This window comes from Prionailurus bengalensis, chromosome B1 (genome assembly GCF_016509475.1).
Source record: "Prionailurus bengalensis isolate Pbe53 chromosome B1, Fcat_Pben_1.1_paternal_pri, whole genome shotgun sequence".
Taxonomy (NCBI): Eukaryota; Metazoa; Chordata; class Mammalia; order Carnivora; family Felidae; genus Prionailurus; species Prionailurus bengalensis.
The window spans coordinates 13944025-13968525 of record NC_057344.1 but is presented as its reverse complement, the minus strand read 5'-3'; the positions used below and the strand labels follow the sequence as shown (position 1 = coordinate 13968525).

General features: G+C 43.1%; 1 protein-coding gene across 17 annotated transcripts in view; it reads right to left on the bottom strand.

The window, feature by feature from the left end:
• TENM3 (teneurin transmembrane protein 3) overlaps positions 1-24501 on the bottom strand; it is a 453850-nt gene that overhangs the window by 29172 nt on the left and 400177 nt on the right. For 6 of the 17 annotated variants that reach the window (XM_043557955.1, XM_043557976.1, XM_043558007.1 and 3 more), the window contains 4 exons: positions 24116-24136; positions 15280-15512; positions 14045-14199; positions 12175-13049 (listed from right to left, as the gene is read on the bottom strand). In XM_043557955.1, the coding sequence (XP_043413890.1) occupies positions 12175-13049; positions 14045-14199; positions 15280-15512; positions 24116-24136 (1284 nt within the window). The remainder of the gene's footprint in view (positions 1-12174; positions 13050-14044; positions 14200-15279; positions 15513-24115; positions 24137-24501) is intronic. The other 11 variants (XM_043557986.1, XM_043558017.1, XM_043558044.1 and 8 more) reach the window with 3 other exon arrangements.

Genomic DNA, 24501 nt, shown 5'->3' with positions numbered 1-24501 from the left:
CCACCCCCCATCTTCCCCGGGCCATCCCAGAATAAGCTTACTGTGAGAGCTGCTTAGTGAGGGCACTAAGTTTCCAGGCTTGCATCACAGTAAAGGACTTAACTAACCTGCCTTTCTCCCCAATTCCCACCCCCCCGCCCCAATACAGAGGGAGAATGTTCTCTTCCAACCACTGGCGTTCCTTAGGTTCAGATTTCCTTCCATGGTTTAAACAGCCAGCAAACCCCAAACGATTCCCCTCAATCTCGCCCTCTGGTATGGCAATGCTTTTTTTCCCCACGATGCTAATGTGACACCACCTCTCATCTGTCATTGTAGTAAAGTAGAACAAAATTACTGACCCCATCGTAACCAAAGGCGCGCACAAATCGTTCCTGGATCCTCGTTCCCGACGAAGGGCGTGCGCAAACCGCGGGAACAGCCGAGCAGAGCCTGATTTAAGCTTCTAATGGTGGACTGACTGGGAATCGTGACAGCAAGGCTGTGACGCGTAACACTGGTATCAGAAGAATTTGCATTTACCTATTCTAGAAAGGAACCTGAGGTCGATGTGTTCTAACAATGATCTCACAGATAAATCATAATTTCTTGGAATTCAACAGCAATATTATCCATTAAGAAATCCTCAAAAATCAGGTTCTGGAGAGAAAATGTCAAAGGCTTCCATCACCAAGGAAGGCAGGGCAATCAGCCGACTCCAAAATCATGGGTCTGTCTGGGACTGAGTTGACGGCTACCTACATATTACCAAAAATGACAGGGAAAATGCAAAAGAAGACAGACACAAGAAAGTATTAATTTGCATGATTTTTGTCTCGCGTGCTAACAGGATCTTGATGAGCAAGGATGACAACTGCAAGGGGGTGGGGAGGTGGCTGACACTTACTTAAATTTCTTCGCAGCAGTTTAATCTCATTCACAGGTCTTGCTGATGGGGGCCAATTCGGACCAGTGCTTGGCTGCATAAAACCAGAAAAGGCGGCAGTCCGTGAACTCAAGCCACTATGCTCTTGTTCTAACATCCCGGAGAGCGAGTTCAGAGAGGCGGAGACCTGCTGGGTCTTTCCTTCCTCACCCCTCGGGTCCAGCCCTCTCTTCGAACACGGAGCCCAGCGATCGACGGTCACAGACAGGGCGAAAGTCTCAAAGATCGAATTCAAGAAAAGTGACCCAGTGCCTCTTTCCTTACACAGCCATGGCCACATCAGGGACAAGTGACAGGGAGATAACGCCCAGCTGTGAAGTTCCTCCCCCTGGCGACCAAGGCATCCAAGTCAGGACATTCCAGAATTAGTTGGGGTTTGAAAGATTTATTGACTGAGGAAGGCTGATAGAAGGAGAACTCATTTGTTTAGATAACAGGTCGTGGGCAGGTCTTGGCTTGCTAGATAGCTGATGCCAAGGGAAATTCGGGCTTCAGAGAATCTGTAAGAAAGAACTGTGCCTGCCCCCATCCTCCCGGGTCTACTATTCCACGGGGCTTGGTAGTGTTCAGATGACAAACCCATGCTTGTCTTTTGTCTTCCTCTGTGTCTTGGTACTTGTTCTGCCGAACACAGATGCCCACTGTGGAAAGGGCAGCGTCTTGCCTGACAAGGAGACGCATGGTCGGTTGGGACAGGCTAAAAAACCAGCAGGGAGCCCATTGGGGAAGATAAAAGTTTACTTATTATTACAAATTGCCATCGCTAACACCAGCATGATCCGCAAGATACCAGGGGTGATGGCAATGCAGCGTGCCTCAGGAATGTGGCAAAGGAGATCCGGTAACTTCTGAAATGTTTCTTTCCGAATAAGCCTCGAAGGGGCCCCTGTGAAAAGCTGGGGGGAAATTTCGGCATCAGAGAGTTTTTGGAACAGAGGCGATGGTTGGATTTTTACGAAGCCTTTCACGTCACAGGTGAGGGCGCCTGTGGAGGGGTGCTGGGACTTACCCAAAGTCACACAGCTCGGAGTATGGGACAGAATCAGTGTGGGAACGCAGAGTTTTCGTTTCCAAAGTCCTGCGCCTTTCCAGGCAGCCTCCGCTGCCCCCCAGGAGAGACAATGGGCAGATGGCGGCAGGAGGGACCCAGGAGGCGTCAACAACTTGGAAAACGGAGGTGAACATAAAAGACACCGAAGGAAGAACAAGAGCTGCACTGGATGGATCCAGAATCTAGGATGAAACAATACGTGGACTAACATGCCGTCTACTCGCAAGCTTTGAGAGAAAACGAGGACCACGCGAGCGAGGAGTTAGGGAAGGCAGAGGAATGGTCCCACTTGGGTCGTTCAGGAGCAGGAGGGCGAAAGAAAGGGTTGGGATGCACAAGGGGGAGGCTCAGCTTTGAAGGTTTCCAGGATCTCAGGGAGGAGCATCTGGTGGCGGAAAGTGGACCCCGAAGGATTAACGGAGGCACCAAGCCGAGGGAGAGCGAGTCTGTAAATCCACACGCTCACACGCTCTGCCCCCTCATAAGCAGACTTTCTACCTTCCTTTCCCATGTGACCTCCTTCAGCTCTTCCCAGGACGCCCGTGCCCACGTCTCGTCTCCAGAATTCGCTTCTCCCAGTGCTGAGCAGGTGTTTGGACCCCGTGCTGTAGACTGCACCTCGAAATTCCAGATCTGAACTCACCGCTTGTCTCCGGCCTGCTTCTTCCCTGTGTTCCCCTACCACCCAGTCAGCTCAGTCGGAGGGGCCCTTTCTCCCTGTCCCCTGCATTCAGTCACCAAACTCTGTTTCATTTCCTAATGGTGAGTCAGCCCCCTTCCCTGTACGTTCTGTGCCCAGCCTTGGTTCAGGCCTTCATTTCTTTCTTTTCCTTTTTTTTTTTTTTAAATTACGTATTTAAATATTTATTTTTGAAAGAGAAGGCGGGAAAGAGCATGCGTCGGGGAGGGACAGAGAGAGAGGGAGATACAGAACCCGAAGCAGGCTTAAGGCTCTGAGCGGTCAGCACAGAGCCTGATGCGGGGCTCGAACTCACACACTGCGAGATCGTGACCTGAGCCGAAGTCGGACGCTTACCCGACGGAGCCCCCAGGCGCACCCCCCTAGCCCCCCCGCCCCCGCCTTCATTTCTTAACTAGATCAACTGACTCCCACCTACCTTCTCCTCCGTCATCCTCACATTGTCACCAGCTTGATCACACTGCTTCCCTGTTAAACTCCTTTCCAAGAGCCCTGCCTACCCACCCCCCCTCCACGTCACTACAAGCCTGACCTGAGTGGAGCTGCCATTTCCCTGGGTCTCTTCTTCCCCCCCGCCCCACGGGCTATACGTTCTTTCCAAAAGCTGCCACGTTTGCTCCTGAATGCATGCTTTCTCTGGCCTAGAACACTCCAGCTCTTTTTGCTAGCTTTCATTCATAATCTTTAAGATGAAGCTTAAGAGTGCCCCCCCCTCGGGGGGCTGCTTCTTGCCTTATGCCTGTCCCCAGTCCCCAAGCTGATGGGGATGGTCCTCTTCTGTATTCTCACAGGGCGGCTGACACTCCACCTTCGCGCTCAACATCCTTACAGCGACCCCTTCTCTGTCTCCCTCCGGGGACCCTGAGCTCCTTGCGAGGGGCGAACGTGTCTTTCCGCTCTGCACCCTCCGGGCGTGCAACGCTGGTGCCCGGCCCACGCTGCGTTCCCACTGAATGCACGGTGCCCAGCGAACAAACAAATACCGGGCGATCATGGCAACATCGATTTGGCTCAGTCGGGTAAGCGTCCGTCTTCGGCTCAGGTCACGATCTCGCAGTTCGTGGGCTTGAGCCCCATGCCAAGGCTCTGCGCTGACAGGGCAGAGATCAAGAGTCAGATGCCTGACCCCCTGAGCCAAGCAGGTGCCCCTAGGACTTCGAAGTTTAAGATTCGGTCATCCTATTTCTTGATTCACGTGGGGGTTGTCTGATGCTTTTGGACACTTGGCCGTTTTGCTCTCCCAGATGGGAATGCTCTTGTAATCAGAATCTCTTTTGTTACTCTGACTCTAACCCAGTTTCAAAACGTCATCTGCGAGTAAAGAACTTTTCTTCCAGTCTCTTGGGGTGGCCTTTCCTTGCCTTTACTAGAATTTGGTTCTTTCTTCTTTCCTTTCCCAGAGGTGGAAACAGAATCAAGTCTTTCAGCTAACTGATGCTTGCCTTCTATTTATTAAGTACTTAAAAAGTAACTATTCTTTCAGACAAACTACAAGTTTTTTTTTTCCATTTTTGCTTTTGATACACCACTTTTCATTAAAACTTTCATAAAATTTTATATACCACTTTTCATTTTCCCAGAGACGGGGGAAAAAAAAAATCTTAACCTATAGAAGACTTAAATTCTGAAAATAGGTTTAAACAGAACAAAACCTAGTTTTTAGCCAGAGACTAGAAGTGGTATTTCCTTTACATTAACAATTCTCACAGTATATATATATATGTGTGTGTGTGTGTGTATTATATATATATACATATACATATGTGTGTGTATATATATATATATATATATATATTTTTTTTTTTCGAAGTGGGGAGGTCTCACTTTACAAACTGCAGATTTACCAAACTGTGGGATGAATCGAGGTCTGAGAAGTCTGTTTGGAAGTGTGTGTGTGTAGTGATGGATGGCAGGGTACTAACTGAGGTGCTGGGTGAGCTGAAGTATGGGGATGGTACCCCAATCATCTCATCTTCTTCGCACACTGCCTTCCCCTACCCGGGAGAGAGTTCCCCACATTAGTTCTGCACTCCAGCCTCAAGACATTCCAAAAACATTCCAGACCCCTGGAATATAGGCGAGGGGCTTTCTCTGGGAGGCTGGGGCACGAGGGTAGCGAGGAGTGAGGGCTGCTAACGCTGATTTAATTTTGATATCATGGACGAGCCAGAGATACAGGATAGTCTCTGGAAAATACCCAACCGGGGATCTTCAGTTTCTGTGCTTGTTAAAAAACACGAAGTTCCCTGTCACTGGTTGTCGGTGTGCAATCGCTTGTCCTGTTATCAAATGAGCCTTTAAAAGTGGTTGGCGGCTGTACCTCCGTCTTAGAGTAAATCATTGGATAATCACTGTGTAAGAGGAGTTGTGGATGTGTGCAGATATGAAACGATCAGATTTAGACAGTCACATAATTAGTTTAAGGAGGGAACTCAACACTTTTGAAAGCTACATTTACTCAGTGTTGAACCATTATGGAGCCATTCAGCACATCTAGAACATTAATTTGCTAAATGGAACCCACTGAGGGGGTTAATGTAGCCTCACGACTATTGATACAATGTGAATTATACTGGGAAAAATCTGAGGAATTTTACATTTTATAAAATTTTACATTTTATACCGAGATATAATGAGAAAACCTGTTTTTATTTTCTCTGGATTTTTTTTTCAAGTGATATGAATCACCTACAATTTCCCCATTTTCCTTTCCCCTTTCAAATCTAGATAGGACTAACTGTATCTTAAAACTAGACTGTGGAAGAAAATTGCATTAAATCAAGTAGGAATAAAAGTAGAATCTTAGTGGAATCTGTCAGGTTAATGTCTGAAATATACAAGGGCCACTTTATTCAACTGTCCACACCCTTCTGTTTTCTTTCGTTTTCACTAATGGTCTCTGGGAATACACATTCTGCTTCACAATTTAAAGCAAAATCATTGAACAGTGAAACAAAATCGCAAAAACGGAAATCAACCGTAGCTTTTCCCCATGATTTTAAGTGATCCCGCAGGTAAAAATCACTTGAAAATCATTCTTAATGTCTCAGATGCTCTCCTCCGTGAAGGCAGGAAGAGGAGGACACACTGGTGGGGACCAGACGGGAGGTGGGTGGTGTGGTCGGGATGGGGGCAACAGGCGATGGGGATTCAGGAGGCACTTGTCACGATGGGCACCGGGGGATGTATGGAAGCGTTGAGTCACTGTATGGTACACCTGAAACTAATTATCACACTGTGTGTTAACTAACTGGAGTTAAGAGAAAAACTAAAAAAAAAAAAAAAAAAAAAGTAAGTTTCCAACGCCATTTTTGGCAGACAAAACAAGGCAATAAAACATGGCTTCGGTGTTTGAGTTTTCAGGCTTGGATGTCAGCTGCCTATCAGAACAAAGCCTATTTCTCCTCTTAGTTTTGTCCTGCGGAAGATGCCTGCACCGTTTTCCTGACATCACAGGCGGCTGCTGTAAAACACACATAAGGAGAACACAACATGGCACACAGATGTCAGGCTATTGAGACGATTCAGTGTCACCGGGAACGGACAAGTCGTGTCTCATTTGGAGTCACTGTCACTGAGTTTCCCAAATTACCTGCACTTTCTGTGCACTGGTTTGGGTCTTAGCACAGCCCCTCTTTACACTGCCTGTCTTTCCTCCTCTGAGACCCTCTCTTTGATACTGTCCCCGAGTATCAGAACTGATGTCAGTGGGAGTCATGGGTTTGCCACGGGCACAGAGTTAAGTTCATTATAAAGAAATGGTTCAGAAGCTCATTCTGAAATTGCTAAGCTTGAATGAGGGACAATAAAACACCCAAATGAGAAGCTAGAGACCCATAGATACCTACATAAACGTGCAAAAGCTGAAACCCGTTTATTTACTCTGTAAATCTGAATATAGCTCACAAAAGATCGTAGAGTCAGCTCCACAAATAGAAAGCTCTAAATACCCAGAGTCCCAAGATAGAAAAACTGCCACCAGCCTGGTGGTGTGTCTGTTCATATCAGTTAGAACTCATAGCATTTTTTTTTTCTAAAAAACCTCTTCTTTAGCCAGACAGAAGAGCTTCAGAAAGATGTGGTCAAACAGTTTGTATTTTATGGGGGTAAGCAACCGGAGAACTGTAAAATGCCATCAACTATCAAATAATTTATTCTATCGCCCCATTCAATATACTGGATTTGCTTTTGTGTGCATTCGCCTGTAAGAACTGTAGTTTCACTTTGGGTCTGAACTAGCCGGTGAGATCTTTTTTTGGCCACCCTGAAATTATTCTAGCTAAGGACTCCTAACATGTGATAATTGTTTTCAAATGGTACAAAGACCAGCACGAAACGGTCCCCTAATACTAAGCGAAGGGAGTAACGAGTCTGATCACACTGTCCTCACACAAGGGACCCCATTAGCTAGTCGGATATCCTTTGTACTGCCTGCCAAGTCAATGTGAGAGGAGGTCTTGGACGAGATGGCTTATTCAATCGGTAATAGGTAGTTACTCAGTTCATGAAGCATATTAGTCTAACTCAAAGATTTCAAAGCTGAGTTACAAACCCTGTGCTACCCGCTGTGGACTTCCTATCATTCCGTCCAGGACCATGTCTAAGAAGACTGGCCACACCTCTAACAAACCCCAATGGGGACACAATCATTGCAAGTAACACAGACAGCACCTGCTGCTACGGAGAAAATGCTATCTCTAGGTTTTGAAATGAAGGCTCTTGTACTTGGGAAACTATCTGTGTACCCTAAAACATCAGCCTCTTCTACTGGCGACTGATAGGAATCTCAATTTCTTTTCCTACAGTCATCCTTTCTGATTCCGGGTATAACAATACGCTTCCACGGCACTTGCGTGGGGCATGTTTTCTGTCTTGACTCTCAGCTAACTCCTTAACCGCAACATTTCAGAAGAAAGTGCTATCAGTATGAAGTCATTTATTTTTGTTAATTATTTTACTCATAGCACCAACTGAGGAAGTCCTCATTTTGTAAAGCAAAGAGAAACTGGGTAAGCATGTACTATTGGGGAACTATATTTAAAAATATAAGCAACGAAGAATGAGATTCGTCAATATTTTCAGCATCAGTTATCGGCAAAACACTTCAGAAAGCAAGACAGCAGAACTTATATGGTACTCTTTCAATGGAGCCTGGACAAGAGCCAGGTATGGGTTCTATGAGGCTCTTCTCTATAAATAATATTAACTTGTCTACATCTTTGGTTTATCTCTCTATTCCTTCCACCAACAAGTATTTACTGGAAGAATTCTGTATGCGTTCCAGGAGTCACGGGAGCCACAATTAGCGTGCATCTTATGAAATACTTTCACATTTTATTCTGTATTCCTAGCAACTGTGGCACATTAATGGTAAACTAAAGTCGGTACTAAGAGACGAGTAATACAATTAAAACATATAAGGTAAGTAATTGAGCTAACGGTCTTCTAAAATTTCTTTGGTAGAAACTATAGTGACTGTATTTTTATCACGAGGCAAATTTATTGATTCTGGGTCTCTGCCATCTGTTTCTATCCTCTAAAGCTTTTAATCTCAAGGCTTTTAAGGCACTAGGCTAGGTAGAAAGCTGGACACGTACGACTGGGAATCTGGGCTAAAAAGTTTAATTTCTCTTTGTGCGATCTTTGTGCAGAAAGATGTCTATAAAGCCTGTATCAACTCTAGGCACTGGTGTCATGAACGTCATAGTAAACAGGTGTTTCTCAACTGGGAATGGTGATTCCTCCCCTCCCACTGCCCAATCTCCTTGTGGTTTTCATAGAACCCAGTCTGACCGTTGTCAAGCCTCCCACATCCCCTCTTTATGAAATTACCAAACATTCTTCTAAGTCTAAATTAGACACAGAGTATTGTGAAAATCTGAAGGGGAATATTACAGATATTCCTGGTATTGTGGGGGTGTGTCAGCTCTCCAATAACAGCAACCACAAAGGAAGTCGGGGCGGGGGATTCAGAGCCCCCTGCTGTCCCCAGCACCTCCACCCAGACACATGTCCAAATCACAGCATAATAGGCAGAACCTCTGGTCAAGGCTCCGATGAGCAGGGATCAGGGCTAAGTTTACCTGTCAGGAGCTACACACTTTCGCAGACAGGATGTGCTTGTCAGAACAGAGATCACTATGGGAGGGGCTGCTTGGTAAGGACCCTCCTGTCCCTTCTTTCATGCACTTACTTTTGAATGTGTTTTAAAGTTTCTGAAGCTTAGAAGAGATGGGCCCTTGCTCTTTCACAGCCAAAGTATAAAAATGTACAGAAAGAAAAAAATAAAGGATCGCTTGTTATTCTGACATGATGGTTCCCAGTTACATAGGTTAAGTGCCCTATGTTTCTTTTTTTTTTTATTTTTTAAATTTTTTTTTTTTCAACGTTTATTTATTTTTGGGACAGAGAGAGACAGAGCATGAACGGGGGAGGGGCAGAGAGAGAGGGAGACACAGAATCGGAAACAGGCTCCAGGCTCTGAGCCATCAGCCCAGAGCCCGACGCGGGGCTCGAACTCCCGGACCGCGAGATCGTGACCTGGCTGAAGTCGGACGCTTAACCGACTGCGCCACCCAGGCGCCCCAAGTGCCCTATGTTTCTTAGGCAGTTGTTAGTTATGCCTTGGCTGCAGACATGTAGAGAAAAAGTAATAAAAACGTGGGTTTTAGAAAGTAGTATTTCTGTTAATTTTATTAGAAAAAAAATTTTTGAAGCATGGGTTTATTAAACTACTGTACTTTTAAATTATACAAAACATACGTGTGTGTATATTTATGTACATATAGATACATGATTATAAGGTTTATATTTGGTAAAATATTTTAATAATGCTTTTCGTATTAGTTGCCCTAGCTTATTTAGGTAGGATTTAATAGTTATACTTTAAATATGATATGTGATGAATTTGTATTAGGGAAGGAATGATTGTGAGGTATTTACGTTAATTACAAACTTTTATTCTTTATTTTTTTGCTTTTCTGTTTTTAAAACGGTTTAGTTATTTTTTTTTTTAATTAAAAAAATTTTTTTTCAACGTTTATTTATTTATTTTTGGGACAGAGAGAGACAGAGCATGAACGGGGGAGGGGCAGAGAGGGAGGGAGACACAGAATTGGAAACAGGCTCCAGGCTCTGAGCCATCAGCCCAGAGCCCGACGCGGGGCTCAAACTCCCGGACCGCGAGATCGTGACCTGGCTGAAGTCGGACGCTTAACCGACTGCGCCACCCAGGCGCCCCAAAAATGTTTAGTTATTTTTGAGAGGGGGGAGGGGCACAGAGAGAGGGGGACAGAAGATCCCAAGTCGATTCTCTGCTGACAACAGCGAGCCTGACGTAGGGCTCGAACCCACAAACCGTGAGATCATGACCTGAGCTGAAGTCAGACGCTTAACGGACTAAGCCACCCAGGTATTCCAAACGTCTGTTCTTTAAAACCACGCTTGCCCCTTATGGTCACGAGATTGGCTTGCCAACTCAACCTCTACTTTAGCTGCTGTGCTGATTCTTAACTAAGTTTGAGGTTCGAAGTTTGCATATCCGTTATTAGAGAAATGCGCCCTCTTTGCGCGCACCATCCTTTCTTTAAAAAAAAAAAAGGGTGAAAAAATCCCAAATTTGTTTTTACTAATCCAGATCAACTCCGCCAATGGAGCGTATCCCTTTGTCTAATTTTCCAAAGTTGATTAAAATCCATTTGCGGGTCCTAAGTAAAGCACAGTATCTGCTGTAGGAAGTTCATGTGTCAGCAGTAACCCACACGATGAACTTCTATGCAATGTCAATTCCCGGGAACAAATAAGGACACACGCAAAAGCGGCCCGCAGAGCAGAGCCTGAGTCCCAGACTGGACTGAAAACTTAATTCTCTATTTTTTTTTCTCCCCGGCTTTTAACTAAACTGAAACCCTTCCAATGCCACCATCATTTCCTGAAGGTCTTATAATCAGAGCAGCTCTCCTGCCCAGTCTCATCTGATGGTAGCACTCTTCCTGGACTCTTTTTTGCCTCTTTGGCAATACAGCCCGCTATCGCTTTGAACACGGTGCAAAGGAAGCGCTTTCCATTAACTTCCAATTTATTCCTTTCCTATTGCGATCCTAAAATGAGCAACAGGAATGCTAAGAACAGAATTTTAATGTAATTCAATTGAAAAGGTTTGTTCCTCTGACAAAATCATGCTGCTGGGTAACATTCATTTTATTAAAAGGGAACCTGTCAAAAAAGAAAAGCAATTCAAGCTACAGGAGAACTCAGCTTTATGGAGAAGATCCGTTCCAGAAAAGTTGTACGGAAAGAATATTTGTATATTGGATCGTTTTCTTTTTCTACTGACTTGTATTATAATTGTAGAGGTGTGCTCCTACAGAAAATACTTTCGCCTTCTCGTATCATTGCAAAAATCACACTAAGGAGCTCAATATTCATCTCAAGGACTATTCTGCATTTGTCAACACGCCATCTAATTTCCCCTTACGGTTTGTGCGACGTTAGTGAAGTGAACAGTAATCGAAAATGATTTTACATCTGCGTTCGCTGCAAAGTACATATCCCATAAAATATACAATGGCTGATTCTCATTTCATTCTGACTGACCTCACAAAATGGGACCGTTCACACAGCACATTGCCTGGACCACTACTCCACATAGTAGAATATGCTGGCAGCCTGAACCTCATACTTTTTCATCTGCTTCCGCAGTGACGGCACTTGCTGATTTGCATTTCGTGGGAAGGTCCTTTTAAGTGCAGTTTAAATTTCCAGTAACTGCTTACAAAAAGCGAAGGCTTTCTATTTGGTAAGAATGGCATTTGTAGCACTGACATAAACAGCCAGCTTCATTGTAAATGTTTACAAAGATTTTCTTTAATGCTTATTTATTTTTGAGAGAGAGAGAGAGAGAGAGAGAGAGCGAGCACGAGCGGGGGAGGGGTGGAGAGAGAGAGGGAGGCACAGAATCCCAAGCAGGCTCCAGGCTGGCAGCACAGAGCCTGACGCGGGGCTTGAACCCATGAGTCGTAAGATCACGACCCGAGCCGAAGTCAGACGCTTAACCGACCGAGCCACCCAGGCGTCCCCGTCATTGTAAATGTTTTTGAAGTTCATCGGTGACGGCTCCCAACATAATCAGCTTTATCACCTGGGCAAATGTAGACCCGGAGGGTTTATGCGTAAAACCAAAACTGTAGGATATTTCTCCAAATGTCTGCTGCTAATATACTAGGTGCGTATGAAGCAAAATGTTAACCCTTAAGTAGAGGCATTGACCACGATGCCAATGACATGGAAGCCTCAGAACTTCTCATTGTGTGGGTCCCTCCCAAGGCCCTGAGTCTAATTTTGTATTTTTCAGCGGGGGGGGGGGGGAATCCAAAAATTACAGAAGCTCCAGGGCCCCCAAAACTTGGATCCCACCTGCCCTTCAGAACGTACATTTTTTAGAGTCTATTCACCGTATCACAGCACTTTATAATCAGAGCAGAATGTGGATATACTTACTCAAAAAACGTTGTCCATCCAGTTTCATCACTTTTTGTGGCTAATAGGCCACTGTTGCCATGGTACGTAAACAAAACCAATTCTAGCCCTTGGGCAGTCATGCTTTTCAAACATCCATTGGTTCCTATCGTCAACCATATCACTTGGTTATCTGGAGACACCACCCGAACTGGCATCCGATTCGGGTCCCGTCTAATCCTGAGGGTGTTGCCATTGCTGTCTGTCACAGCAGTAATATCGTTATCGTTGCTGTAGCTAAAATTGTACAGGTAATCACCAGTGACCAAACTTACAGTATACTGGTGGGTGCCATTGATGTCAAAGATATAGAGTTCCTGGTCAGCTGGGGAGGCAACTTCATAAAAGTTCATGGAGTTAAGGAAAGGCTTGTTCTTGGACACGGCCCGGATCCGGATATTCCCCAGGTCCGCGATATACAGGGTGCCATCCGGGGAAGCGGCCAGGGAGGACGGCGCGCTGAGCTTGGCGTCCTTGGCGTAGCCATCTCCACTCTGGTAACAGTCACAGTTGGCATCGTTTTTGCAGTCACATTCTGAAGGTATTCCCGCCACCAGGGAGATCTCCCCGTCTGTGGTGACCTGCCGGATTCGGTTAATCTTCTTCTCGTCGGTTTCAGTAATGTACAGGACCCCGCTGTACGACACCGCGATGGCGGTCGCCGATTCCAGAGTTGTCTGAACCGCGTGCTTCCCCACAGAGTATTCCACGCCTGGAACCTGGCAGTGCATGGGCCGTCCCGCAGCAATGCGCACTTGGCGATTCTCAGTGATCTGCAGAACCACGTTATTATCCAGGACGTAAATGGAGTTATCCATGGGGTTAATGGCGAGGTCAGTGGGCCATTCCAGACGTACCTTAATGAAAACGAAAAGGTCTGGTTAGTCAGTGACTGCGCAGCAGTTCGTTTGCCAGAGGAGTAAATTAGACCATTCAAGGAAATTACCCTTAATTTGATCAACTGTTTCAAAATTGTTTTTTGAAGAGCTACTGTAAAATAAACTTAAAAATCTGGAGTGGAGACAAATGCGGGAAATCGCACGTTAGTGAAAAACGCCGCTTGCTGAAGGATTTGCAAGTCATAGCCAAAGAGCAAATGAACGTCTAAGCAGTGAGTTAACGGGCATCAATGATATATGAACATATACGCTCCTTTAGCGGTAACACCCACCACACGTCGAGGCTTTCTAGGTTATGAATACGTGAGTGTTTTATTGTGTTTTCAATCAGGCCAACAGTTAAGTCCCTAATGCTAAATAGAAGTCCCTTGGGACTAATCACAGTGGGTTCTCTCTACTACTTGAAGAGCTCATGCAATCAGAAGATTAGAGGTTTAAGCTGTTTTGTTCTTTTTGGGATATCTGCCTGCTGCTACTCTACTGGTATTTTATTACAAATGCTTTAGCACTGCTTAGTGCTAATTGTTTGTAATCTCACTGAATTCATCAAATGCAGAACTACGGAAGAAAATAACTTTTTTTTTTTAAGTTTATTTATTTATTTTTGAGAGAGAGACAGGGTGAGCAGGGAAGGGGCAGAGAGGGAGAGAGAGAATCCCAAGCGGGCTCCACGCTATCAGCACGGAGCCTGAGGTGGGGCTGGAACTCACGGAACTGTGAGATCATGACCTGAGCAGAAACCAAGAGTTGGATGCTTAACTGACTGAGCCACCCAGGCGCCCCCAAAATAACTTTTTATTAGCTCCTGAGATACACTTCAACGGAACAGCTTTGTTACAACTAACACCACACCCGACATATCCAGTTTAATATGGGGCCGTCACAGTCTACTGACCTGGTAAATCAAGACACTTAGAAGAAAAACACACAATGCAGCTTGAGATTTTAACTACCTGGCTGATGTGCATGCTGGTGTCACAAGTTAAGGGTCTGGCTGAAGTCAGATCGTTAGAGCCCAGGAGAGTTGATATGATCCCGTTTTGATCAACTTTTCTGATCATGGTTCCATCAACAAAGTAGATTAATCCGTTCTTATCAACTGCCATTCCTTTTCCAAGAGAAGTAAGTGTTACCAATTTTTCAAACGTGATTTATTTTTAGGCCCATCATTAAATTCAACGTTCAACCCCAGGGATAACATGGGTGATAGGTAGCAGGTAAGACTGCAGATTGTAATTACATTAGGAAAAACCCAACAGAGGCATTTCTGACACAAATCAACATAAAACGTAATAAATAACCCAAATCGGTAAGAATCCCCACTTAGTGTACGAATCATACAGGCTGTACCTGAGTTTTAACTGTAAAATTATAACATCTGTATACTGTTGTTGACTATCAATGATAGAAACAGGTCAGATTCTGTTACTCGGAACTTAGAGTAACTATATTCTAACAAAAATAGATCTAAGCCAAGGTTAGCGTTCTGTTGACCTTGTTACAATGAAATTTGCTATTATGAATAATTCAGTACAACAAACGCTTTTTTTCCAGTCCTCGTTCACAGAAGAGTTGCTAGCTATAATGGAGAAAAAAAAAAAGTCTTAAACCAAAAAACATTGTAATGAAGGGGATAGTGCGTGAGCAAGGAGTCAGTCCCAACTGGTTTAAAAGCTAGAAACCTTTGTCACACAGAATTTTAGCCCTTGTCACCTCTAGAAATTCCTCACAGCAAGCATTTTTTCCCATGGCATAGAAACAAAAGTTTAATAGCTCCAAACTGGGTGAGGACTAATACGGTTGCTTAGTGATGGTTTTTAAAGAGGCCCGGGACTCATTCATGACAAAGACATTCCAGGACAATGAAAAGAATCTGGACACTTCCTTGAAGTTTAACAGGATGTGACCTGAATAATACGGGCTAGTTGCTTTATTCTTTGAAAAGGTGAAAAAATGGTATGATAAAAAAATGCCAAGAACCCAGTATTTGCTGTAAAATCAACTTAGGATTCTAGCAGTTTCACGCCAAATGGCTTTTAAAAACACTAGATGTGAAACAGCTTTCTAGAACACAGTGGAGGGTAAAATGTTAGACTCAGCATTAAACACAATCAGGCACTAACTGGGTTTTGTATCTTTTTTTTTTTTTTTAATAAAAAGAAATCCTCAAATTGATAAACGCCAGTACCTTTGGGACTCATGAGTGTCGCCTCCACAGCCTTCCCTCCATCTCCACATCTGGCTTCATCAAATGGAAGGCACTGCTCCCCCGTCCCTGCAACCACTTCAGCATTTTTAGTCAAATCTTTTGTACCCGTCAGTGACTTTGGGCGATAAATTCTGCGGGTGTTAGTGTCAGAAACATACAGATTTCCTGTGACGGGATCGGTCGCGAGGTAGTATCTATGAGCTGGGTTGCTGCTGTAAAAAAGGATCACACGTAAACATCGCGAGGCAGTTACTCCTAACACACGGGGGTGAGGGGGGGTGGGGGGGTGCGTAATGAAAGGCAAAATAAAACAGATCATGGGAAACTGATTATAAACTGAAATCCATTATTAAAGACTGGAAAACGAACAGCACATTTACTAACGACTTCAAAGAATGGCGGAAAAGAATGGGAGGCAAGCTCTAAAAGGATTGCTTTCTTTCTTTGCTGGTGGCTGAGGATTTAGTTTACTAAACTTATTAAAACAGCCATCTTGGAAAATAACTCCCTTTAGAAGGCAATACGCTTCTGGCCTAAAACAAAGAAGCAAGTTCTCTAAGTCCTTTTGGATCAATGAAAAGCCATTAATAAATTGCTCTTGCGTGATCGACATAAAGTTTGTTCCGGGGGGCGGGTGTCTCTATCAGACCCCGGTGAGGTGTGACATACTACTCATGTCCCTTGCACCTCCTCAGAGGGAATTCTCCTGTTTTGCTACAAATCCAAATCCCATGAACGCCTGCCCCTGACAAAATGCACCATCGGGTCTGTCTTCGTTGCTCTATCATAATCCAGGAGGGCGATCTGATGCAGTTACAGTGTTTGTCTTGAGCAACAGGGTTACATACTAAAAGGAGGTCATGCACGTGTACGAGGCTGTCTCAGCTGCCGGCCTCATGCAGTGAGCCAGAAGGGTAGTTCTGTCAAGTTTTACTTCAAAAGTTGTAAACGAGGCTGCCTGAAGACCGCTCTGCGGATTTGGTGAGAGGTAGGCGTTTGTTCACAAAACATACTGCCTCACTGTGACACGTAGAAAGTAGCGGAAACGTAGACTATCCTACGTCCCGTTACCCGTGACAAATGGGAAGACCGACGGTACCAAGCAATGGACAAATTAAGACCCTTAGTTGGAATTAAAAAGTTCACTCATCTCCTTATGAACACTCAACATCACATTCTTAGGATTAATGGGATTTTGTACCACGCGCAAATATTGCCTTCTGGAAACAAACATTCCAGTGTTGCGACAAAGATGTTGACAGGCAAGAATCCACTGGATTCTACATTATCTTCACGACAAACTTAGCGTTTTACCAATTTATTCTCATTCTCTCTCTCTCTTTTCTTCTCTCCCCGCCCACACTTTTATACTTGTTTCCATTTGTTTTACATGTGAATATCTAAAAGATGTAGTATAAATCTAACTATATGAAAATATTTGTTCTAAATAATGGCGTAGTGTTCTCACTACTCAACGCTCTTCCTTTGAAAGTGGTGAATCTGTGTACTTCAGGGCTCCTGTGAGAGAGTCTACTGCTAAAATAGCAAGTTCTCGGTTTCACGAGTGTGTCTTACATCGGGTGCCCACGTGGGCACAGAGCTGGCCACACGTGGCGTCTGTAGAGACCCTCTGGAGCTCTGAAGCCTCTGGCTGTTAAGTGGATTCACGTGGAAACACCGAGACTTGCGAAAGCTTGACCACCTCCAGGTTTCGGTCTCCTTTCTACCCTTCCATATCTTTTGGTGACAAGAGACATATTTGAGCAAGAGGTATTGAGTGTGTGATAAGTGTGAGAGGGTGACTAGTGAAACAAAGGATTCAGGGAGATACAAGTCACTTGAGACGAAGATGCTTCAGAACCACTGGGCTATGGACCCCTTCCCACGTGAAGTGTCATTGTATCGCTTTTCTAAGTCGATGCCTGAAATGTCAAATGCACAGACGTACTGCCTTCCTTAATGTGGTAGTTTATTACTCTGTAATGAAGTGAAAAGTTACCTATCAATATCATCTTCAGAGTAATTTTAAGAGATTCTTCCCCCCTATGAACAGCCTGATATTGACGGAGCCGGTCTTTTAGATATATGGTTGGTGACTGTAACGTAACGCAATCACACTGGGTCTACTGTGAAATACCATTGTGGAAAGACTTCTCTTTTCTTTCCTATCTCCTCAATTATATACTGATTAGACCTAGTCATATAGCCAGTTATGAACACACACACACAATACACACACACACACACACACACACACACACACACATTTTCCTGTCCGTTGTGTACCTATGAGCATGACCTCTAGACCAGACTGCCTGGGTCCGGATCCTAGCCTCCTCACTCACTAAACCTCATGACTTTGAGCAAGTTATTTAACTCGTCTGTGCCTCCGATTCCTTATCTGGAAAGGTGATAATAATAATACATATTTCATAGGATGCTGAGAGGGTGACATGAGCTAATACAGATAAAATGCTTAGAACAGTGCCTAGTACGTAATACATATGCAACAAGCATTAGCTGTTCTTAATATCTGCTTCTGTCCTGCCTCCTCTTGGGTTGCAGTGTGTCTTTTGACTTGTAACTCTACACGGTATAGGAGTGCGACGATTATCGTTAGCTATCTAAAGTACGACTAGCTTTCTGGAAAGGTTAAGAAGAAAAACAATGGCTACGTTCAAATTTGTTTCCTTGGTCGTGCTGTTAGGCTAGAACATCCTAAACTATTCAAACAATGCAGACCCTTCTTTAAACATGCACTTTGAATTGTTTCCAGGGTAATGAGGATAAAGGTAAATGAATAATGCAATCCAATGTAAATTCAGTCGGAGCTAAGCATTCATATGAAACACCTTTATAGAGCTGCAAGGTCACTTTTAAGAACATAATATCAAGAAGCCTCTCTTCCTTTTTCATGTACAAAGGGTGGAAAGGTACCATATCCATGAGACCATGCCAGGGTCTTTTTGTCTCAGTGCTGAAGTACTAGAATCAATTGTTCCTCTGAATTTTCAAAGCGAGAGGAGTTATGGGAACATTCAGTAATTTTTCAAGTGGAGGGTAATACGCAGAATTATTCATTTAAGTGACATCCTTTATCAGAAGCCTGGGATAGTGGGACTTAATCATGAAGTCCTTTTCACCCTCTTTACAGGTCTTTTCTAAAATACCTGCTGAAAAGGCTATTTGCGGAAAACTCCAAGAGCAACTTCTAGGAGACGGCTTTAAAAATAAAGAATTTTAATTCATTTCTTCAATCCAAAGATGTATAAAAACAACCCAAATCTTGGATCATGATCTCCCTGTCCACTTAACCCACTTATAACTATAAACTGTCCAGACCTATGTAAAATGGTTAGTGGAGGGATTCTCCCTTACCCCCTTTTATCTCCAATATTCCATGATTAAAAAGCATACTCCCTAAAAGAGGTAACCTATTTATAGACACACACATATTTTTGCACAAAAGCCATCATGCTGTTCTATATCTTGCCTTTCTCATTTAATAGCGTACAAGGGAGAGTTTTAATACTGAGCCATTTTAACTATATAAATCATGAGTTTACAATAAAGGAGAATAAGAACTTTAGGATCCTGACAAAGAATGATATAAAAAAATCATACAGAGTTTTGATGTGCCTCGTTCTGAGAATAAAACAACGGATTTTTGAGGTGGCCCCTTGAGCTACAGGTCGTAAGTTTTCTTGGTGCAAATATAATGGACATTAAAGTCCTACGCTTTGCCTTTATTGACATCAGCTTTATTCCAGTGGGACGGTAATAAGAGAATGTCCAAAGTGGTGCTTATATTTGGATTTCCTGTTCCACAGCAACTCCTTCTTTGAAGGCACAGAAGTTTCTAAATCAAGCAACATACGTCGACGGTTTTTCAAAATGTCTGCCAAATGAAAGCACTAATTTTGCACACAGCTCCATTGTCCAGAATAACAAATGTGGAGGAGGAGTATGTGGCCCTGGAGAAGAGAGTTTACTTCTGGAAACATTCCCCACAGAATGGTTAGGAAATGAGAACTGGGGAAGTTCTTTGCAGCGCAGCTTAGCGTGGCAAATTAGAGCTGGTTCTGGGACCCCAGCCCCTTTCAAAGGAAGAGAGGGAGCAGGACCAAAGCACTAAAAGAAAAAGAAAAAGTGAGCTTGGAAACTTTCAGTTGACTGGAGGCAGAGAAGCTCTGAACAATACATGGGATGGGTCTGGGGTTCAAGGACACCTGACATAAGCAGAGTTTTCTGACAGAATGAGTTAGTACTTGCGCTCCAGATTCCCGAAACGCCAAAGCCCTGGAGAGGCTGGTGTGCGGGTGTGATCGACATAAAGTCGATCAACTGGGTGATAAAATCAACTGGGTGATGAGTTTTCAGGTCAGTAATACGTCTCATGTGGAAACGTAAGGCTACGATGACTGAGTGCGCTTGGCTGCTGGTAGCTGGAGTGCGGGATTTACAAAATGCATGGCTTGGGGCGCCGGGGTGGCTCAGTTGGTTAAGCGTCAGACTTCGGCTCGGGTCATGATCTCACAGCCTATGGGTTCGAGCCCTGTGTTCGAGCCCTGTGTTGACAGCTCAGAGCCTGGAGCCGGCTTCAGATTCTGTGTGTGTCTCTCTCTACCCCTCCCCCGCTCATGCTCTCTGTCTCTGTCTCTCTCCCTCCCTGAAAAAATAAACTTACATTAAAAAACCCCCCAGATGCATGGTTTGAGGGAATCTCTGTTCACCAGGAGAGGTTTAATGGCCTTCTTGTACAACTGATCAAGGTTTTCATTTCAGCAAGTCTGAAAATAACATTACGATTTTCACTAAGAGCAGCAAAATCAAAGCAAGTTGAAACTTTTAGTATATTGCACCTTGATGACTCGCGCTGCATTGCCTAGGTCACCACAATCCCTAAGCCGACCTCCCCATGCTCCCATCCCATGGACGCGCAGCCTGGATTTGCTTATTCATTTTGTCACAATGCCACTTCTTAGACTAGAGAAATATTTGCAAAGAACAAGCTATAGAACAGAGATCATTAGCACTTTAATCTTTTTATTGGAAATTGTGCCGTAGCCTTTAGGACACAGAAAAGCATAAATTATACTTATGTAGAACAATAAAGTGCCTCTTTTCTGGCAACTAAGACTGTTTAGATGATTGCAAGCAGGGCTTTGGGATGTGGTATTTCTGCGCCTGTTTGATTTTTACATATTAAGTCAAGAAGTGCTGAATCAAGCTTTTATAATTTTGTATCTAAACGTTCATTGATTCAAGTTCACAGACCTGTGATTGGCACCTTCTTTGATCTTTTAATTGGTAATATAAAATTCACAAAGTTGATTTTTAGTCCTACATGTGTCATTACCTCTTGGCTGGTATTAGTTAACTAATTTAAGTCCCTTTATTGTGGAACTTTAAAGAATTAGAACAGGGATGGGCCAAAATTTACTACCTACAAAAGGAGTTTGTTATCAAACTAATGCTATAAACGTCACGGGGGGAAATGTTTAGCAGAGCCGAGAGAAACTTAAATGTTAAGAATTTCAGAAGCTTCCATTTATGTAAAAAATTTAATATGTTGATTGAGTAGTATTTATATCTATTCATTCATTAAAGTCTAGCCAGAGACTTTTACTTGATATAATATCCTGGCAGTATTATTACATTTGGTATGATGGATTACTTTGAATTTTAAAATTAAGAAACCTATGTTTTTTTACATCGATTTTGTTATTCACTATTTTTATTAATTATTTCCTCCATCAGTCCAATTAATGAGTGTGGGAAACATAGTGAGAGGACCAGACGCATGCATTTTTATGCATGAATCGTTAACTGACTACACTGTTCATTTTTGTGTCTTTAGACATAGTTTACAATTTCTTTCCCCTCCTATCATCTGTTCCTAAGCGCTTCATGACTGTTACGTTAGCCATGAAAGTGGGGATAAGGAGAAAGCCAGCAGGATCCTATCATCTAGGATGAGCAAGATGACATTAGTAAGCAAATGGAAAGAAGTATCTGATAAGAGTTTTAATTTTTTGAGCTAAATAGAGTAGTTCAGTGAGTCAAAATATCTTGCTTTTGTGAAGCCAATTTTGATTGATTAATTATGAAACAAATGGAATCCCTATTTTTGTCATTTCATCGGTGACTTGGGCTCAAAGGCCTTGGATATTTTCTACATCTTCTTCCTTACCACCCATATACAGTGTGTTCATTCTCTGCCTTTCTTTATTTTATGGGTTGATTCCCTTCATTGCTAGCCATACTAATTTAGGTTCCTAGCATCTCATGGTTTTAGGCAACGGCTTTCTAACTGATCCTAAACACTGACATCAGATTCATCTTCCCCAAAGGCCATTGGAGTATGGCGCCATCTTGTTCAAGATCAGAAAATGGTTTCCCACTGTCTCTGTTGTCCCGTAGGACAGAAGAGTAACTCCTCAGAGCACTCAAGGCCCTAAGCAATCTGACCCTAACCTGGCTTTCTACCTGTATGTCTCATTATTACCAGCATGGATCCCCTGCGCCACCCAGGTAAATCGGATTCTTCTCAGAACATGTCTTACTCATGCCTTTCATAAACCCCAGTAACATCATTTGTTCTAGATTACTTCTTCGTGACTATCTTCCTTTCTTCCTGTTTTTCTGTTGAAACAGACTTCATTTTTAGATGTAGGTCAAATATCAACCTTCCAGAGAACTTTGCCTTACCATACCCGTATCTCCCCGTAATCTCTTCCTCCACAGAACTACTCTCACAGTACAAGCCACGGATATGATGAAGCATCAAAGAATGATACCGAGGATGTCACTTAGGCTGTTACATACATATCCTGTCTCCCCTACTAGACTGTGACTTCTGAGAGTATGGATTTTCTTGTATTACTATCTGTCCAAGTGCCTAGTACACGGTGAGTGATCAGTCAACACCGACTTAGCAAGGATGAATATAAAACCCAGTGTCTTTTACATGCAGGGCCATAAGGGAAATGCAGAAGCTCATATTTAGCCAGGATAACACACGGAGGAGAAAGGTGAAGGGGGATCATGAGAGAGGGATTACAATGAGTATCACTGCCAAACATCATGAGTTAGTACGTAATGAGCTCAGATTACAAAGTACCGTTAATAATGTAGCTCTCGCCTCTTTTCTTCCAGAGAAAGAGATTATAGCTCTACGTAATTTGTCAAATGACTGCGAAATAAATTTAGCTTTTTATATACCTAGGTAATTATCCCACAGAATCCCAGCCATTTGGACACATCAACACTAGCTCGGTGGGTGGTGCCATGGAATGCACACTGTTCAGAGTGGTTCCAATCTCTGCTCCCCATCCCTCAGTTATGTTTCTTAGGGAAGAAAAGTAACCTCCTTGAGCCTCAATGGCCCCATCTGTAATCCTAAAGGACTACTGTGTGGATCTGCAATAAATACATAAAATATCTGGCCCTGTGTCTGGCATGGGATAGAGGCTGGTTTGTTAAAAAGTAGCCTCTTTGGTAGTTTTTTCTGTAACGCCTGCAGCATTTTCACGTTTAGTTGGTGTCTTTCCTCTCTCCTCCAGTTACCAAGAAGCCAAGGCCAGAAAAATTTTGATATTCTGCCGTGGTTTGTAATAGCAGAGATATGCGGGTGCAGCAGTCCGAAGAAATGCAGTGTTAATCTGAGCTTGCGACCGGGCTATTAGCTGATAGCACGCGATCAAAAGGGGATCTTGGGAAAAGGTCGTGGGACCATGCCTGGTCATACTGATATTCAACAGCTACTCATCTTCCAGCAGAACTTTGTTTTTTATTGCCTACTTGTCAGTCTCTACAACACAGTTTAAAGGGATTATGTTGATTTATTCATCTCAAGGATCTCACATGAACTATCACTTCTTTTTCCCGCTGGTACCATTTCATTAGATATTATATTGGCCAAGCTAGATGCGGCACATCCAACATGGCTTGCTTTTTTTTTTTTTTGGCGAGCTTTACTTCAAAATCTATTGTCTTTTTCCTTTTTTGTTGTCCTGGGGAGAGTTTTTCAGTCAACAGTGTCCAGGCACAAGCTTTTACCTTCTCTAGCTAAGTGTACATATCAAATAGAATTTGAAAAACATCTGAGCTGATACTCTTCCTTAGCTTTCAAGAAAGTCTTTTCCTTCGTAAGAGTGTCAGTGAAAACATTACTTCTTAAAACTCAAATCTAGTAACTCTCTTAGCTGGGGAAAATATAAACTACAACAGTGATGAATTTACCAGAAAGTTAACAAAGCGTAAGCGTTAGGGTTCTCTCGTATGGGTTCCTTCCAAGCCCAGCGAGGGCCCAGGCAACACATGATCTTATGTTTGTAAAACTCTGTCGAAGTAAACTATTTTGAGATTCTTTTTCTTAAACAGAATCCCCCAAATTGAGTAAGCTTTGAGCCCAATAAACCGGGATCTGCCCTGATTATTGGTCAACCTAAACTTGCCCGAACGTCTACTGTGCTTTGAATTTTGTTCTGTTGAATAGGGCTTAGATTAAGTGAGCTGGTAACTGAAATTGAGAAGTATTTTTCTTACACAGAGATGTGCGTTGTGGTATTTTTTTGTGACAGGTTTTATTAACCAATTTGAAAATAGCTTTTCAGATGATATTGCATAATATACTTTACAATTCACTGCAGGATAATGGCTCATTTAAGTAGTTTTAATTCCTTCGATGTTCTGTGATACGGAGTTTCCTCTCTCATGATGAAATATTCTTAGAAAACAACGTCAGAGGGTCACATCAAAGTGCAGAAAGGACATTTGAAAATAGATAGTAACCTTTCAGCAAGATGCTTACCTATGTCTAAAATCTTTATTTCTTGGTGGAAGCAGATAAAAAAGGTGGGAAAAAAAAGCACAGTTAGAAAAAGTTTCTAAAAGATAATAATGAGTTGCATACTGAGATTTTAATCATTTGTATGGAAAATCCCCAACTTAAGCAGAAATAACACTGGAAATGAATTTTGCAGGCCAAGGCTTAGCAAATAATTTACAGAATGGGATGATTTTCATCATCACACTTAAATGAACAACGCAAAGCAACAATTTATTACTTTCACCCTTGGTATTATAGCCAATGGGTTAACCCAACTCGTGAACCTGCTTATTGGAAAGTTACCGCCTTAGTTCATTTACTATTATGTTCTGATACTGCAGGGAAATACTTTCTCTCTTAAATTTCAA